The sequence below is a fragment of the Tenrec ecaudatus genome, chromosome 2 (genome assembly GCF_050624435.1).
Source record: "Tenrec ecaudatus isolate mTenEca1 chromosome 2, mTenEca1.hap1, whole genome shotgun sequence".
NCBI lineage: Eukaryota > Metazoa > Chordata > Mammalia > Afrosoricida > Tenrecidae > Tenrec > Tenrec ecaudatus.
In genome coordinates this window covers 156,383,715-156,397,297 of record NC_134531.1, presented here as the reverse complement: position 1 = coordinate 156,397,297, position 13,583 = coordinate 156,383,715, and the positions used below count along the sequence as shown (strand labels likewise).

Genomic DNA, 13,583 nt, shown 5'->3' with positions numbered 1-13,583 from the left:
CAAGTTACTTAATTTCTCTGCACTTTAATGTCAGTGAAAAGTGGGCATAATATCACCAACCCCAAGATTTAAATATTAAAATAGTAAAACATATTGATAGATGTACAACATTTAGAACAACATGTGGCATATCATAGGTATTTTTAGTTGCTGCTGTTAGTGTTTATGTTAAATGTCTCCTTACTGACAATCAAGTCGTGAAAAGTCTCCCTCTTCTCTGGATGATGAGAGAAATCCCTAAATCGCAACTCTGGGAATATGACACATGCATGAGGACAGACCTGTACAGTGAGCACAACAACTGCACCAGGAACCAAGTGAAGACTCGTGCCTGGATCGCAGGTCAGCCACCCACTCGTCTCACCTGTGTGAACACCACTTTCCTCATCTGCAAGGTGGGAATTCACACACTGTCTGCATTCTAGACTAGTGACGGAGCGCAAACGGATGCTAATAAATGTATTTGATTCTTTGAATATAACATTTAAAAATATTGGAATTCATTGTGACATGGATGATATTTTAAAAGATGTACAGTCAAAAAATACTGATTGCTACATAAAACAGAACTTTATAATGAAATTTTTTCTATAAGATATAATATTGCAAAATTAATCCTATATTATCATAGTAAAATGTTTTCAACATACACATATAACAGTTGTTAGACATTCTGCTCCACTATTTGTAATGTATGACTAGGAAAAATTTTAAATAAAGTGAAAATGGAATAAGTGATGGCCATCTATGCTATTTTATTCATTCCACAAAATTTTATCACACATTTATGAGGTTCTGCGTATTCTAATACATTCTGAGATTACCTTAGAATAGAATGCATGTTCAAAGACACATGTATTCTGCTAGGAATAGACACAGCCAGTGTAATTTTAGAATAAGTACGGACTGTCCATAATTGAGTACTAAGACCATGCTTAGAATGACAGTCATCTTAAATGGCAAGAAGGTCACTCTGAAAGGATGGCGTGCGAGGTGAGGGGCGAGAGGCAATCATTGAAGAGGAGGCGGCCGTTAAGGGTCTGAGGGGAAAATATTTGGGGTATCCACCACCACCCCGACTTCCTGTCATCTTAAGTCCCTCACAGAGTGACCCTGTGTCTGAGTAAGCCATGCACTCTGTAGAGCTTTCAGAAATGGATAGTCAAGTATTTCTCCCAAGGTATCTCTGCGTATGCTCAAACCTTCAAACTTTCTGTAAAGGATTTGTGGTCAGAACGACACTGTTCTATTTAAGGAGAAAAAGGAAATATGGCTGAGACAATCAGAATTAAACAGAAGAACTACTGGTTTTCTCTCTGAAATCACTTCTGGAGAAACTCTAGAAGCATTAAGAAGTTATGGACGGAACTTAATACAATTTACTTCATTTGGGACAAACTTATTTAACTTGAGACAATTACTACAGCCCTCCACCAGTAAAACCAATAGCAGCATGCCAGGTCACAGGTGTTGACAGACTGCAAATAGGGCAGATCAAAAGTCCAGCTGGCAGGTGATGACAAAAGCAATAAGTATGTATTACTTCATCTCTTCCCTGCAGTGAATTGGGTTTTTGGTTTTTGTCTCCTACCTCTCCAAATCCTGAGGGCGGGTCATAAGCAATAAAGGACACCTCCTAATGTTGACAGCGCATGAGCCCTTGAAGATTAATTTCTGACCTGATGGGGTAACTGCAGCCAACTGCAGTGGATGACACTGGCTCTGGAAACTTCAACTCTGGGCCTTATCTTTTCCCTTCCTTACACTGACCAAGGAAGACATGTCTTTCTCACTGTCATAACGAGTTCCAGTCTCAGAAACTTAGGGGCAGTTCTACTCTGTCCTCTATCGTTGCTGTGGCAGGAAGAAGAAAGATACACTCAAGCTTATCCTAGAACATAATCTAATACACTTAACCAGGGAACAACTAAAATCATTATGAAAACTGGCTGTGTAAATATACAGATATCCAAGTAGAAATAGAGCAAACGAAACGACATATATTGACTGATGAATTATTGGAATAAAAATAAACAATAATTTGCAAAAACTGTAGGTCTGTTTTAAAGAGATTTAAAAAAAAAGAAATCCAAGAGCTGAAACATGAAAAGCAATGTTGCAAAGACCAAAGCAAACATTTTTGATTGGTAAAATATTATAAATAAAATTCAGTAATGTAAAGAATAAAACTAAGATGGATACAAATATATGATAAATATGTGGGCCATCAGGTCAAAAACTCTCCTTTAGGCAATGAAAAGAGAGAAAGATAAAATAGAATAAAAAAGAAATGTAAAAGGAGGAAAGACGCATCTAAAGAAAAAATCGACAAAATCAGGGAGAACAACAACAAATCACAGAATTAATCAAAGTGGAAGAGCAAAAGAAAGAAAAGAAAAATATCCATAACAATTTGAAGCTAAAGTTCTAGTCAATATCAATCAATTATAGACATTTGGGGTTTTCAGAAAATGAATTGAGAATGGGCCATAGAAGAGGAGATCCAGAAATTAGCAGGTGATAATGTGATTAGAAATAAAGCTTTTGTTTAAGGATAACTACAATGAGAAAAAAAAATAGACATGTAGCCGTTATTTAATTATTTTATCTTTCTTTTCTAAGAACGGGGTTTTTATTTTGTTATTGGGAGCTTAAAATGTTAACTACAAGCCATATGTAGCCCATAGAATGAAGCAGAACTGCTGCCAGAGCCATCCAGACTCCAGTCTTTATGAGCGCAAACTGCTGGCTCTTTCCACCATGGACAGGTTAGCTGGGTCAGAAATACCAGCCTTTCAGTTAGCAGTCTCCTGCTTAACAACTGTGCCACCAGGACTCTTGATACATCACATTTACGTCATCGTAAAAGATAAGTTAGAGATCATTGTAATTTTTTAAAAGCAAGTATATTAGATAAAAAAGAATCAAGTCTTTTTTTCCAAGTCTTAATATAACATAAAAAGCAACAAATGTAAATGGTTTTAAATGTAATGTTGCAAATTAAAACATAATATCTGGTTAGAATTTTTTAAAGCAGTAAATGATGTGAACACAGGAAAACAGTTAAAATAAATGGTTACACAAATATTAAAATAACAGGGTAGGAGACAATATACTAGACAAGTATTGATAAAACAAGAGCAAGACTAATGATATCAACAACTGGAAAATAGAATCTGGTCCAAATCAAATCATACACAACTACACAAACACATAATGTTATGCAGAAGGAATTAGAGAGTGAGGAGATATAAAATCAGAAATATTGAAACATAGGAGACACTGATTCATTAAAACGAGTTAATGAATCTTAAAAAAAAAGATGTTAAAGACTGAAACTTATGCAGAATTAGGTTGAGGTGACAGAAATTGAAATGGTGAAGGAGGCTTAAACTTGGGATCTAGTTTAGAGGCAGAAGCTCTAAGAATAAGGATCCCTGATGGCACAATGATCAAACATTCAACTATTAGTTGGAAGGATGGTGATTCAACTTCAGCCAGTAATGCGAAGGGAGAATGACCCTGAGACGTGGTTTTGTAAAGGTTAATGCCTAGAAAACCTGATGGGATAATTTTACTCTGTCACAGGGGATCCCAGTGAGTTGAAATCGCTGGACAGCACGTACCTACATGACACAACCACTTCAAAAACGTATTCATAGAGTGTGTAGTACAAGAGTAGCAGACTGATGAAGGGGTAGTTGACAATGCAAGAGAGAAAGGCTATCTATAGAGGAATGTTTTAATCGATAGTGCTTCTGACACTGAGAGTGATTTGCTGGCTTGATTTTTTTTACAGGAATCTAAGCAGAGAAAGTGGATTGTGTTTGTAATGGAGAAAACAATGACAACAGAAACACAGTTTGATGGCTCATACCCATTAGGAGTAAAAGAAAACTTCAATTCTAGAAATTACTTGAAATGTGCACACCAAATATCAACTGCCTAATTTATAAGTACTTTCTGTTGTAGCAAACATCTAAGAATTTCATGTAGAGGTCAAAATGAGAAATCAAACGTATACCATGAATAGGGAGATATAAAGTATTACAATTCTGTAAAATTATTGTTAAAAATTCTATTACACGGATCTACATGTGACCTCCTCCCCGGGGGATGGACAACAGAAAAGGGGGTGAAGGGAGATGCCGGATAGGGCAAGATATGACAAAATAATAATTTATAAATTATCAAGAGCTCATGAAGGAGGGGGAAGTGGGGAGGGAGGGGAAAAACGAGGACCTGATGCAAAGGGCTTAAGTGGAGAGCAAATGCTTTGAAAATGATTAGGGCAAAGAATGTACGGATGTGCTTTATACAATTGATGTATGTATATGAAAAAAATTCTATTTTGGTTACCGTCTAGATATGAAAACATCTGACTAGTTATAAAGATAGATATCAATAGATATTTAATAGAAAGTGTGTCAATATTGGCTTACATGTATGTATATTTGATTGATATGTTTGATTGAATGGTTGATTGGTTTGCATTTTATCTGTTTACAAGCTTTGATCCATCAGTTTTTAAGAAAGGCCACAAAGGTGAAAGATAAGAAAGGATATGATAGAGTGCACCTCTCTCCAAAGGCAACAAATACAGGAAGATTTGAAAGTTACTAGTAAAATTTCTAGCCCCTACAAATTTGCCCCACAGAAGCATTTGCTCTTGCTAGAGACCAGGGATTTCTGTAACTGAGATTTTCCAGGGTACTGTTTTAATCCTGAGACGGAGTGAGCCCAAAGAATTTGGTTGACTAGTTTGACTGTGGAAGCTAAGGTTCCCAGGCACCGGCATTCCAGGGCAGCGCTGCCAGGGAAGAAGGCAGCTTCTTTAGATTGAGGATTCTATAAGCAATTTGAGTGTGCCTTGCCCTCATCATTCTAAGTATGTATCATGGTCAGGAAAGGAAGAAGAGGAGGAGACTTGGGAAAGAAGCCACAGAGGCAATCTGTAGTGATGGAAGTGCTATAGCCAGGATGATTGAGCTCAGTCAACACTGTACCAGATTACTTTCCCCAATCTGAGCCATAGTTCTCACTGATACGGTGAAATGTTATATGGTGGAATAAATCTACGTGGTTTTAATTTCTCTCTGTTAAAGATAGCTCTCTATTTTCTACTAAACACTTCTTTCAATGACCACTCTGAATCCCAACCTGCAAAATTGACATGGCATGTAACTCTACTGAAATAGAATGTGAAAGAAGGAAAAAAGATAGGAATGAGGTGAGAGCCTGCTAGTATATATTGCACCTTATAAGTATTTTTTTAATTAGCTTCTCATTTGGCCCCCACAGCAAGTCTTCTGTTTGAAACTCAGAGATGGGTAAATTGTTCATGTGACAAAGATAATAGATAAACTCTAAAATTTAAACTTAATGTTAGATGCCCACAAAAGCTCTTGTCAGAAGCAATAGTAGAGCAAGAATGAGAAATGGCCGTGAAAGGCAGATATCACATGAGCTCCACCTTTCAGTATCTGTCAGGCCCCGAGTCACTTTGGAGAGTGGGGTCCTGGGTTTGGCAAAGGGACACGCTGTGCCAGATATTTAGCCCACCCCTGGACTAAGCCAGGTCCTCTCCTGCTAGGTAGTCTAATTCACATCATATATGACCTAATACATTTTAAAAATCGATAACCCTAACGAGAATTAAGCATAATATCTAAAGCCAACATGAAAGTTTTTTATCCAAATTATCTCACCGCTGCTGGGGCAGTAGCTCTTGCCAAACGCCTGGCCCTTTTCTGAGATTCTGCTTCTTTTTCCCTGAAAGTGGGCAAAAAAGAATATAATTTGGTCATGCTTACACAATGTTTGTAATCACTTACATTATGACATGAATGGTGCCTTAAGAGCCACAAAGTCAGGCACGTTACCATTAGATGGAGGGAGTGCATAGTACCACAGGTCTCTGTGCAATGCTCAGCAATAATGCAGACAAGGCTCTATTCATCAATGCAAGACTCGCTATAGGTACCATCTTAACCAGCTATTGCCTTCCCTCCTTCAAGCCCCCTAGTGAATCTGCTGGCTTGCGTTAGATCTAGAGTGAACATTCTCTTCTAAATGAGGTTCTTCAGAAATGTACTCCTTGAACAGCCTCCTCCTTTTCATATTAAGGTACTTAGTTGGTATCAGCAGAATTTACATAGATAATAAAAATTATAAACAATAGAATCAATGACCTTCAAGATGACAAACTATCTTATGTGTTTTGTTTTAAAATATAATTAAATGCCATTTATTTTCCAGTATTATATTCACAGTATGAGTCTCCTACTGAAAGCAACAGCCAACGGACAAGGAAAAGTTATAGTTCATAATCCAACTGTTGGTTTATTGTCAACTTTCAAAGAGTTCAACAAAGGATGGCTCGCATGTCCCTGTATCGTCCTCCCTCAGCCTTGCTATGCCTTCTTTCACTTTCCCACAGTCTTTGCACTCGAGACAATGCATGTGAGTAGATCTCCATCATCCCAATATTATTGAATCTGCCAGATTAAATCCCCTGACACATACCGCCTGGCATTTAAACAGACAATTATCATATAATTATCTTAAATGAGTAAGCTTAGCATTGGCTTGACACCAGTGTTAAAGTTTTGTCCAATGTCAGAAATGGAAGATAACTTCCCTGTTCAGCAAATAATTATGCTTAGAGATTTTTAATTGATAATTCAAGTCCTCGTCCTTCTTTAGGTGTCATTGAAGAGCGCGACATCAAAGTAAGCAGCTTTGGATAGACATGAGGAAACTCCACCTTCCAGATCCTAGTTCGTTCCAGCAGACTCGGGCGTTTCCAGTTAGCTTCGGTCTAGCTCACCTTAGCATTTATTTCTAATGGCAAAACCACTGGCAGCGCACAGAGACAGCGTGTATCTTGCTTAAAACCCTTTGAGAGTTGAAGGCGACCAGGAGTAGCTGGTATCATTCCCAGGAGCCTCTTCTCAGCCACGAGGGAACAACAGAGGCAGGTTGTAACAGGCCTAAGGAGGCTTACTTTCTCTCTGAAGTTTTTTTTTTTCTTTCCCAGAGCCAGGAACCACAAAGTGGAACTACATTCACAAAAGACACTTGTACTGCTAATACCATACCCTCTAGAATGTTTTTGGATTACCAATTCAGTGATTTTTTAAAAGTCTTTCCAAGTGGTTGCCAATTATCCAACTTTGCCTGATGGGAGCTGTCAGAATATGAACTGCGAAGCACTTGTGTTTAGCTTTACAGGTTTTGAAAATCACATTTGAAAAGAATACACACACAAATTTGATAGACACTCACAATAAAACTTTGCACTTGGCACATTTTTGGATGAGCATCATTCCATCGAGGCTTTCGAAAAGATTTTTATCCTGGGGGCAAAATAATTTCCCAGTTTTCATGAATGCTCGAAATTCATCACACGTTTCCTGTAAGATAAAAAAAAACACAACTTTTGTTTACTTAAATCTCATGAAAGCAAGGTCTTGACGTTCTAAGAAGAAGTTTCTTGAGCAACCTAACTTTTGATTTCCTGCCTTGATATGGATGGTATTTACTCAGATGATAGAAATACACAAAAAAATAATGCCTATACCTTTTCTGTTGAAGATTTCTTGCTGAGCATTAAAACAATTAGTAATAGGAATTGGTGTCCAAGGGCTTGGAGTCAAAAGCTAGGAACTTGCATCTCAGAGTCCTCATGTATTGATCCTAGAGCCTTAGCACGCTAGCTGTTCAAGGGACCACTTATCCTATCTCCAATAGCAGGGCATGTGGACATATACATTTTATAGGTTTTCTGAAAATAAAATATTATAAGTATATAGATGCTCAGCAAGTGTCTGATATATAGTAGCTATTCAGCAATCAGATTTTCTACTTTCTTCTCCTTTATTATTAAAATAGAGTTATTTTTGTTACTACTGTTGTCATTATTACTATTACTAAACATGCTAAAGAATACAGATAAGAAACAAACAAAAAGAATGAGAAAATCAAAAGAATACAAAAAGCTACCTAGAACAGTTATCCCATAGCAAATGCCCTAACAATGAACAAGAAAAGGTTGCTGGAAGACCAATGCGAAGAACGTGAGCATAGAGAACTGAGTAGTTCCTCTGGAAAATTTCCCAAAGGGGATTCTGCAAAATAACACTGAGAAATATTTATAATTGATCAATGAAAAATCAACCATTCATTGCTAATAAAAAGAGGACTCCTTGGTTAGCTATATTTTGAAAATATGTTTCCACATGTCTACCATAAATGACTGCCAGCTGTGATGATGAATTTAACAAACATGGTTCTTTAAAACTGGGTACCTTTAAAATTGTGATTTATGTAACCTGGTAAGATACACACTTAAAACACTATATTTATTATAGAAAATTCACTAGGTGTTTAGAGCAAGTCTTTAAATTGAAAGTCATTTTGTTTTGTTTTGATTTTGCCAAAAACAGTCTGCTTAAAAATTTTCTGCAAAATAAATTTTTGTTTCAACTCTGAAAAACACTAGACTTCTAAATAATTCATTTATAAAATTCTGTGTAGTTCTATAACACCATTATAATAACTAGCCAATACATTAACACACTTTTTTTTATCAGATTGTCTTGTTCCAGGCACTTTGCTAAGTACTGTGGATGCAGTAGCAAATAAAACAGGAGGGTCCTTGTGCAAGCACTTACTGTTTAATCGCTAATGATGTACCTGACCTTTCCTTTTATACATAGTCGATTAATCAGAACATTCACAGAATTATTCATGGGGAAGTAGAATAACTAAATGTATCAGAGACTAGTCATGGGAAAGTTTTCTAAGGGTGATCTATTAAAATATCTCCAAGTTAATTATTGTCACCTAGTAATTTAGTCTGAGTAGCACAGTAGTGATTCTAGCAACAAATGGGAACCTAGACCTCATAAACTGATTATAATATCGTATGCTAAATACACACGCTGCTGCCTAACTTGCCAGCTATAGCTGATTCTGGAATTTCTACATAAAAACTTTGACATAGAATTAAAGATGAGCCTAATGTTTTTATGATAGCAATATGACTTGCGGGAGAGGTATTAGGGTGATACTGAGAACAAAGACTCATGATATCATTGGAATGAAGCTCTAAATCATTTCTGCTGCCTGATAAAAATGTCATAGATGAACCAGAGTAATTCCGGGAATGGAATTTCCCCACTGTTATAATTGGTTGAGACCTTAATTCCTAGAAAGACTGATTCATTTTACAGATAAGAAACCTGTAGCTCAGAGAGTTGGTTAAGAACCTTACAGTGTTACACGAGTGATTTATAAAAATGGGGTTCAGTAGTATTGTCTCTGTGTGTCATGAAATTATTTGATTTATTCTTTGGGAGAATAGGATAGGACCATGGAAAATGGAAATGGTTGTTGTTTTTATTGTTTCTGTATCCTGTGGGAAACGGTATGCTCTCCCAGTTATTAGAATAGAGTAGGATGAAAATATAAAGTTTAAATGAAAACAGGGAATGTGCGGATGTGCTTTATACAATTGATGTATGTATATGTATGGATTGTGATAAGAGTTGTATGAGCCCCTAATAAAATGTTTTTTTTAAAAAAGAAAAGGATATCCTGGGGTCATGAAATGACTTTTTAGCAATTGTTTTCTGGCATTCTAACATCCAGCCTCTGGTTTATTTTTGTTTCATTTTGCTTAGGGTTATTGTTGTTATTGTTTTTCGCTACATGTCTCAGAAATGCTGGAGCCAAGATTTTTCTCATTGGTTGTGATCAAATTTGTTGTCGTCTGCCCAGGCACTATAATGATGTCCCTGAGTGGCTAGTGTCCCCAAACACAAATATTAGGAAACCTTGGGGCTTCCCAATAACTTTACTGTGATGAAATCCTTATAGGGTTTAGCATAACACTTTTCTGTGCTATCTTGGTTCAGGATTAAACATGGATTTTATCATGCCTGAAAGATTTTGAGATAATAAACTTGAAAAATAACAAAGATTCCAACACTTAAAAAAAGACCAAGTCAAGAATTTTCTGGTATGCCAAAATATTCATAGATAATCACAGTTTCTGAGAAATCATTTTCTTTGCTTTCTTGTTTATAACAACCCAAGAGATAGCTAACGTTATGTTTCTAGAGTATGTTTTCCATTGAAATACACTTTAGTAGTAAAAAAAAAAAATGGCGCAAAAATTTCAAGCACCCACCAGAAACCATTATCCTTTATTATTGATCTAAAAGAGACAACGATGATGATGCGCTGTGAAATCCACACCAGCCCTTCGTTTTGCTAATCTATTCCACTTGAGTGTGCTCTCTGGTCCCCCAAACTCCAGTCTTCTCTTCACTCTGTGATACTTCCTATACCTCTCCGTAATTAGCAAACTTAGAAGAAACAATATTGACAGAATTCTGTGGAACATTCCAATAGAAAATCCCTGCTTTTAAAAAATGATACATTAAAATGTAACATTATTTTTCTCATGGAGCAAGCTGTTTTTCTTTAGTAGTCCCATTTCCCTTTTCCGTATGATTTTCCTGTCCGTGTCCTTTGAGAGCCCTGCCACTGCCCAGGAGCAGACTAACTCATGGTGACCGTAGAGAACTCTTCTCGGACTGCAAATATCTTCGTGGGAGCAGGAAAGGCTCATTTGCTGTGGCGAGTGGGCTTGAACTGCTAACCTTTTGGTTAACAGCCAAAGCGCAACCTACTAAGCCGCGAAGGCTGCTTTCTATACACCTGGCACTGCATTAATCAATGAGTGTGTGTGTGTGTGTGTGCAATTGGTACATTTAGCTTGTCTTTCAAATAGAAAAACTGAAGTCTATAGAATATGATTGATTCTCAAAGCAAAGCCCTATGAGAGCTGATAAAGCAGTCTCCTGCCCTAGTCCCTCTGCTGCAGCTGCTCCTTCTGCCTCGTCAGCTCTAGGCGGAAGGCATCTGTACAGCTCATTGCCTCATCACCTCCAGGTTGTTGTTCTCATGCCATTCTGCCAGGGAGCATTTCCCTGACTGTCCCATTTAGAACTGATACCATCACCATGCTAAGCCGTCTTTATCCTCCGTCCTTCATTTCTCCCCCTCCAAGTACAAATCATTATTTGATATGGCAGATATGTCCCTGATATCCTTATTAACTTGTCTGTTTTCTCTCACTAGAATGTAAGCTCCAAGGAGGTGGAGATTTTCTTCTTTTTACTTAGCATGTCCCCCAAATCTCAAAATATGTCAGGCCCACAATAGATCCTCTATCATTGGCCCAATTCCAACTCATAGCAGCCCGATGTCTGCCGTTAGCAGACAGGCTCTTCTTTCCCCCAGGGTGGACTTGAAATGGGTTGCTGAGTTTAAACCCCTAACCTTCTGGTTAGCAGCGCAAGGCTTACCTGAGAGCCCCACCAAGGCTCCCTAACAGATATCCAATTCATCGAAGGAAATGCATACATTGACTCAAAGTTACAGTTAATCCTGCTTTACAGTAACACTTCCACAAGATTCGTTTAGCTTTCTAGGTGTGTTCTGGCTCTTTCAGATTTAAGCTGAATGACAGTCATTCACCAGGTGGTTTCGCTTCTCACTTGATTATGGAATGTAGAATATTCTTCCAGGATGGTGGGTTGTCTCTTAAAGACATCCACCATCAGGAACTCATTGGTTTTACTGGGTGAGTTATACATGTCTTGATAAATGAAAACCTGTTTCTGTGAGGGGATTTATTTTTTTAGTAAATGTTTTTTATTAGTTGGGATTTAATACATGTATCATATTATTCCATATTTCAATCACATCAAGCAGAATGTACAATTGCTACCGCAGTTTCCAAATACTCTTTTTCTACATGGACTCCTTGACATTTTCTCCCTGGTAACCCCCCTCTTCATGACTATGCCCCTCCCCCCTCCCCTTTAATCTACTTGCTGTCCCCATAGGTTTACAAGTCCTGAGTTTCATACACCAAATAATGGGAAAGCACCTGTGTTTTTAATAACAGTGATTAGCACCCATCAAGATAATATGGGCGCATTATTAACCATAGGTGTTGGCTACAAACCAGCTCTCTTTAGGGATCACGAATGGAATCAATGCATAGAAGAAGCAGGACTAACCTGATTTTCATCCTCACTGACAGCATCTGGGATTCAAATACAGAAACCAAAGTTAAGGGAATGTGAAATATTTAATAAATAAAAGAAAGAGTTCACTCGAGCAGGGCCTTAATTGCTTTGTAAATCACAAATTACTTTTGAAGACATTACAATTTACACGACAAATAAAAGGGGAGCACTGGTCTAGCTGATCAGTGTGTTCACCCACAAAGGTCCAATAACACATAAAGATAAAAGTGTCTTGAAAATAGTATTCATCGGCTTTCTGAATTTCCAAAAGGCCATTTGAAATTAAAATATGGCAATTCCTCTTTTTAAATGATAATGTAATGTATGACTACTGACTAAAAATTTTAAATACACAATGCTAATTGCAATATATTTAAATATATAATATAATATTATTTTATATGTGTATATACCCACATAAAATTTATTTTCTGGACTCTGATGACTCTACTGCCTTTTTAGAGCTAGAAAAATTATGGAGAAAATGAAGATCATTCAAAGTCTCTAAACTACTATACTCTCATTAACAGACTCTTCTATATCTACCTACTTACATTAGGAAAGTGAATAATTATGTATGTAATGATCTCACTGACTCTCCATCTATGAGATTCCCTTGACAATATTTAAATGCTTCAGAGAAAGGTAAGTTCAAGGAAGCTTTATTCCGCTAAAAATCAAATAGCAGATGCAAAAAGGTAGCTCCAGAACATACATGCCCTTCACCCCTTAAGAGAAATGCCTATAGTTTGTTTAGAATTTCAAATCACATGATTAGGACATACTATAAGGTACCACTGCTTTAAAAAGTAACAAATTATTTCATATTTTAGAACTATGTGTACATAGGATAATTCATATGCCACTTATAGGTATAATATTAAAATATGTCTTGCCTGTATATCAATAAGCCTGCAAAAGGGAAAATAAAAATGAATCTATTCAATTTTTTAGGACTAATAGAAAAGTAATGGAAAGATTTCTAATGACTACATTTCAATGCATCTCTATTTGCTATTTCTAAAGAGAGCAACATGGTTGTAGAGTCATATATAATTATCCCAATAATTATTCTAAACACCAACAGGATATTTAAGTATCTACTTTACTTTTATTTTCTTTTTTGTAGTACAAGTCCCTTCCTCAAGGCTTGAGATGTGTGGTAAGAGGCTTAGTCTGCATGCAAATTGCTCACCTTGTATGAGGCAGAGAGCCAGGGTCACAAGCATCGCCACTGTAACCGTCTTCATGGTGAGGATGATGTCAGTTGGTTACAAGTCTGCTCTGTGGATTGCTCAGCTGGTGTTCTAAGACTGAACCTGTGGAGAGGGAGCTCATTTTTATATTAGGAATGGTTACACCCACACCCCACATTGCAAAACCAGTTGGACAAGGTCGTGCTCTACACCAGGCTATGTTCCATCCTATAGGGATCCTGTCATGGGAGTAAATTTGAACAGAACATTTCTACGCCTA

At 37.1% G+C, this 13,583-nt stretch overlaps 1 protein-coding gene across 1 annotated transcript in view; it reads right to left on the bottom strand.

Annotated features, from left to right (window-relative positions):
- Positions 1 to 13,357, bottom strand: part of SPINK5 (serine peptidase inhibitor Kazal type 5) — a 77,259-nt gene extending 63,902 nt beyond the window's left edge. Inside the window, exons 1-4 of the mRNA XM_075542704.1 lie at positions 13,303 to 13,357; positions 12,099 to 12,124; positions 7,288 to 7,415; positions 5,709 to 5,772 (exon numbers count right to left, since the gene is read on the bottom strand). Of these exons, the coding sequence (XP_075398819.1) occupies positions 5,709 to 5,772; positions 7,288 to 7,415; positions 12,099 to 12,124; positions 13,303 to 13,357 (273 nt within the window). The remainder of the gene's footprint in view (positions 1 to 5,708; positions 5,773 to 7,287; positions 7,416 to 12,098; positions 12,125 to 13,302) is intronic.
- Between the last annotated feature and the right edge of the window lie 226 nt (positions 13,358 to 13,583).